Genomic DNA, 6,000 nt, shown 5'->3' with positions numbered 1-6,000 from the left:
TGATCTGATTGGTTACAAGGTAGTTTGTGATGTCAGAAACACCAGCGATTTCACACCGTGTTTTTGGTTCACTGCAGTTTTAAGGAGAAAATACTCAGCAATGGTGTCGACTTATGAATTTACACATGGTTTGTCTTAAAGCATATTAAAAACACCACATAGACATATAAACAACACTAAAAACTTGATTTTCACAACAGGGGGACTTTAAATTGTCTGTTCAACAGGGACGAATCGATGAGCGCATTAAAATGGATGTTTAAAATGATGCAGAGACTCTGTCATCATGATGTTTGAGAGTTAATGCTGTGATATGACAAACGTTGACTTGAATATGTGATTTCAGAAAGATCCATTTAGTGTGTTTTTGTGTGTCCCAGCTGGTGTTTCTGCACATCGACCGCAGTGTGTCGTTCCACTCTCAGCACGGACACTACTATAAGACACGCATCCCCAAGTTTGGCCGGGACTTCTCCTACCACTACCCGTCCTGCGATCTCTACTTTGTTGGTGCCAGGTAAAAACAGAGACTGTTCACACCAAGAGCTGAAATATTGTTGTCATTACACTGAATATATTCCTTTTATGGTTGTCTGGACTGTATGATTGGTCAAACGTACGCTTGTATTTGTATAATCATCCTTAAACTGCTAGTTTTTTTATTTCCAATTTTATATTTTAATATCTTTACATTTCATTCTGCTCATTTTTTCTTTTCTTTTTCTGCTGGTTAGTAAGGGATCAGTAAGATAATTGGTAATACTCGTGCTAACATTTCTTTTGCTAACATTATCAATGTACAAACTAACGGAGTAATACATTTGTTACTGTATTTATTAATCTTTGTTAATGTTAGTTAATAAAATCCATCTGTTCATTGTTCATGTTAGTTCACAGTGCATTAACTAATGTTAACACAACTTTTGATTTTAATGTATAGGTAAATGCTGAAATTAACATTAACTAACATGAATAAATGCTGTTGAAGTATTGTTCATTGTTAGATCATGTTATCTAAAATGGTTAACAAATGAAACCTTATTGTAAAGTGTTACCTATTTCTTTTATTTTTTAAGACCACTTTTATTGAGCAAGAATGCTTTTGATTAAATTGATCAAAAGTGACAGTAAAGACATTTATAATATTACAAACGATTTCGATTTCAAATAAATGCTGTTCTTTTGATGGTGTTTTTCACAATATTACTGTATTTATTGTATTTTTGATCAAATAAGTGCAGCCTTGGTGAGCAGAAGAGACTTCTCTCCAAAACATAAAACATCTTACTGATCCCAAGCTTTTGACCAGATAATAATATTTAATATCCATTTATTTGCGTGTCGCATAAGCTATGATGCTATCAGTATATAAATGCATTAAAGCAAGTGAAATATTTATAATCAGATGTGGGCTGATTTGCTAGAACGACTGATGTCTGTCCATCTGGCATGAACACAAGTGAACACCCAGTGTGCTTTTTCAGTTCACTCTCGACATGAATGGACCTTTTATCTTCGATTGGCTTTGATTTTTGTTTGTTATTAAACGACCTTTAGGACCATTACAAATGATAGACATACACGGGACTCTGTGCAAATCCCTGTTATCTCCTAACTTTGTGTCCTCTCTTTTGTTCTTCTGAATGAAATGCATGTGTAGCTCGGAGATCTTTAGGCTGAATCTTGAACAGGGCCGATTCCTGAACTCCTTACAGACCGATGCGGCGTAAGTATCTCTCCACCAGAGGGCGCACTTCTACAGTCACAAACACCAACACTTCAGGTGCATTTCGAACGAATCCATTCTAGAAGGATTAGGGGTGAAACAATATTTCGTGTCACATTATATCACAAAAAAAATAAAAAATGCATCAATATGTATCGTGGATAGTTCACCCAAAATGACAATTTCAGACAAAGTTTTCTGAGGTTTAGTGTCTGTACGACATTAAACTACTATATATAATGTTGAATATAATGTATAATAATGCAATGGGGGAATATTTGTGGGTCCTGATAATGCCAAATGTCTGATGTTACCAGTAAAAAGTGGCCTATGTTATTTTAAATACTGTATATCTAGTCAGTGAAGGAGTGCATGTATGTTAGTTTAAAATAATTCTGGATTTTCAGCTTCAGAATCATGAATATTGTTATTCTGGCGTCTCTATTGTCCTGTGCTTTGGGTTTCAGCTCCAAGTCCAAGACTATTGACTTACACACACAATGTAATACCAAATTTAGCATTTTAATCAGTTAATTTTTTGTTAACCTTTTATCATATGTCTTGTAGTATCACAATAATATCGTATTGTGAGTTCAGTATTGTGTATCGAACTGTGACATGAGGGCATCGTTACACCCCTAATATTAGAAATGTATATTTTTAAATGATCACTATTTCCTTACGTTTTTAATGCGTAGTCTAGCTGTGTGACGTACACATTTAAAATGACACATATATTCTCTCAATTAAAGAGTGACTGCTACAATAAGATATAAGAGAGGAATACCAAATGCTGTTTATGATAGTTTGAGATGTTTCACTACATGATGATAAACTGCCAAACATTATTTCTCATATTTCCGCAGGGAAATCAACGTGTGCGACATCAACCCGGTCCATAACTTGTTTGCTGCGGGAACATTAGAGGTATGTGTTGATGCCAGGAGACTGACTGATGTTTGTGCCGCTGTGTATCAATGAGCGTGTGTGTTTGTGAAGGGCAGAGTGGACTGCTGGGATCCTCGTGTCCGGGGTCGAGTGGGCGTTCTGGACTGCGCTCTGAGCAGCATCACTGACGCCACTGAGTAAGTTTCATTCATGAACAGAAATAGTTCAGTGTTCAGCCAAGAATGAGCTATTTGTCATTGTTTACTCTCCATCTCGTCCATCAATACTCGCATGATTATGTTTTTCTGGCGACTCATAACAAGTGTTGTGCAATGAAAATGTTGACTGTTAACTAGATTTTCTCTGTTTATCACATGGCTTCAGAAGACCTGAGATATCACATTAAATATACTCTGCTGGTCAAAAGTGTGGAAAAATTACAGGGTTTTATGTTTTTGAAAGATGTCTCTCCTGCTAGGCTGCATTTATTTGATCAAAAATACCAGAAAATCAGTAATATTTTGAAATACTATTACAATTTAAAGAACTGATTTCTATATATGAAAAAATGTAATTTATTCCTGTGATCAAAGCTGAATTTTCAGCATCATTACTCCAGTCTTCAGTGTCACATGATCCTTCAGAAATCACTCTAATATGATGATTTGATGCCCAATAAATATTAATTATTGTTATTATCAATGTTGGAAAAAGTTGTGCTGCTTCATATTTTTGTGGAAACTGTCAGATACTAAAAGTTTTGAGTAAGATTTGAAAAAACTTTTTCTTCAGCAAGGATGCATTAAATTAATCAAAAGTGATTGTAAAGACATTTATAATGTTCCAAAATATTTCTTTTGAACTTTCTATTCAACAAAGATTCCTGAAAATGATGATGGTTTCTTCAAAAATGTAAAAAACTGTTTTCAACATTGATGATAATCATAAATGTTTCTTGAGCATCAAATCCTCATATTAGACTGATTTGTGAAGGATCATGTGACACTGAAGACTGGAGTAATGATGCTGGAAATTCAGCTTTGATCGCAGGAATAAACTACACATTATATAAATATTCACAATAGTTATTTTAAATTTGTAATAGTATTTCACAACATTACTGTTTTTACTGTAATTTTGATGAAATATATGGTATAAACTTTACACTAGTGTCATTTGTTAGCATTAATGCTTTAGCTAACATGAACTTAAGAATGAACAATATTCTCACAGCATTTATTAACCTTGTAAATGTTAATAAAAAAGCTTGATGAAATGTTGAATGTTCATGTTAGTTCACAGTGCATTAACTAGTGTTAACAGATACAACTTTTGATTTTAATCATGTATTAGTAAATATTGAACTAAGATTGCTGTAAATGCTGTAAAAGTATTGTACATTTGTTAGTTCATGTTAACTAATTAATGTTAAAGTGTTACCTTTAAATGCAGCCTTGATCAGCATAATAGACTTCTTTCAAAAACATTAAATGAAATCTTCCATGTTTCAAACTTTTCACCAGTTGTGCAATAATATAACTTATTGTTTAAATATCCAGGTTTATAATATCTGTATTATAAACATTTAAATCATTGTATTACATTTTAATATTTTTGAGTTTCTGCTCACCAAGGCTGCATTTATTGTTTCAAAAACAACAAGTCAAATTTTCAGTAAATTTTGAAATAATTTAGCAATTTAAAATAACTGTTTTCTCTTGTAATATATTTTAAGATGCAATTTATTACTGTGATGCAAAGCTGTTATTGTAAAGTAGGGATGCACAATATATAGAAATATCACAAATGTATATATCATGATATGCATATCGCCACCTCTTGCAATAAACTGGGGTCATGAACAAAAGACAGAGAAAATCACTCACTGCTCTTGGCTGAATAACTTCTGTAGCTTTAATAAGAATCAGGATATATTTAATTCATACAGTGAAAACTAGGCAGTGTTTTATTTTTACATTTTGATTATTTAGTTTCTGTTGTTAAATAAAGAATGTGAAACACGTATGTAGGTTATATCATTTGAAATATATTTTAAAGATAATTTAAGATTATTTTACACACTTTAAGCATTATCGTATCGCATATCGAATATCACATTATTTAATGAGTTATTGCATATCGCACGTTTCTTCAATATCATGCAGCCCTAATGTAAAGCACACTGGCTTAAGTAATAACGTAGTGTTGTCAAAAGTACCGACTTCGGTACCAAGTCGGTACTGAAATTTAAAAATGTGATGCTAAGTGTTTTAAAAAGCGAGAGAGATTGAAAGCACAAGCAGGACCGGTCCGCCGGCTTTCAAACGCTTGGTGAAGAGCGCCATTGATGTATATTTACAGCATGTTTTTGAAGCGCTGATCATTGTAGCCAATCACAGACATATTTGATGAGCGCGTGAACACAACGGCCAATCAGAGGTGTTTACGATTCCGCTCAACAGCGCTCAGAGTCACATTTTTTTTAAATTTCTGTACCGACTTGTTACGGAAGTCGGCACTTTCGACAACTCTATAATAACCGTCTGACGTCCTGTGTTTGAAGGGTGGAAGGTCTGCCGTCCGTCAGCGCTCTGAAGTTCAACGGCTCTCTGGGAATGGCGGTGGGCACCAGCACCGGACAGGTCACTACTGATTTAACCCTCACATTTAATGTGTAAAGTCCTGGTAAAATAGAGATAAACGTAAACTCGGATTCATGGCCATCAGTGCTTGTTTTGACTTGTGATTTCTTCTCAGATCCTCGTCTATGATCTTCGTTCTTCACATCCTCTGCTAGTTAAAGATCATTACTATGGGCTTCCCATCAAGTCCCTTCACTTCCACGAGCCGCTGGACCTGGTGCTGTCCGCCGACTCCAAAATCATCAAGATGTGGCACAAAGACAATGTAAGACCGGCTTCGCTGGTGTATTTCTTTATCCAGACGTTCAGCATGGATCCTTTATTGGAAAAACATCAAAAGCGTAACTACTTTTTGTTTTTTTTTGTCTTGATTTCAGGGAAGAGTATTTTCCTCCATCGAACCGCAGGCCAACATCAATGATGTGTGTCTCTACCCCGGCTCTGGTTAGTTCACACAAATAGAACTGAAGTTAACCACAATAAGATACTAGTTCATTTCTATCTGACCCCATGAAACCTAAATTTGAGTTCTGTGGCATTTCGCCCTTGTGTGTGAGCTTTAAGGTCATTTATACACTGCTGGAGGTTGCCAACATAAACTTTGTAGACGAAATATGTATTTAAAAGTTAGTTTTTCTCTTACTGGAAAGCAGAGCAAATTGATTGATCTCAACTTGCTCACAGGGGTGTGTACAAACTTTTATTTTTTGTCCAATCAGATGCTCTAGAATGAGAATGTCTCTG

The 6,000-nt window shown here is 34.8% G+C and overlaps 1 protein-coding gene across 1 annotated transcript in view; it reads left to right on the top strand.

Annotated features, from left to right (window-relative positions):
* Positions 1 to 6,000, top strand: part of nol10 (nucleolar protein 10) — a 29,321-nt gene that overhangs the window by 2,907 nt on the left and 20,414 nt on the right. The window contains exons 6-12 of the mRNA XM_081393955.1: positions 381 to 517; positions 1,661 to 1,726; positions 2,593 to 2,653; positions 2,726 to 2,811; positions 5,178 to 5,256; positions 5,372 to 5,521; positions 5,634 to 5,700. Coding sequence (XP_081250081.1) covers positions 381 to 517; positions 1,661 to 1,726; positions 2,593 to 2,653; positions 2,726 to 2,811; positions 5,178 to 5,256; positions 5,372 to 5,521; positions 5,634 to 5,700 — 646 coding nt within the window. The remainder of the gene's footprint in view (positions 1 to 380; positions 518 to 1,660; positions 1,727 to 2,592; positions 2,654 to 2,725; positions 2,812 to 5,177; positions 5,257 to 5,371; positions 5,522 to 5,633; positions 5,701 to 6,000) is intronic.

Source organism: Scardinius erythrophthalmus, assembly GCF_964197995.2.
Source record: "Scardinius erythrophthalmus genome assembly, chromosome: 19".
Lineage (NCBI taxonomy): Eukaryota > Metazoa > Chordata > Actinopteri > Cypriniformes > Leuciscidae > Scardinius > Scardinius erythrophthalmus.
The sequence above is the reverse complement of the archived record's forward strand: the minus strand, read 5'-3'. Positions and strand labels throughout refer to the sequence as shown.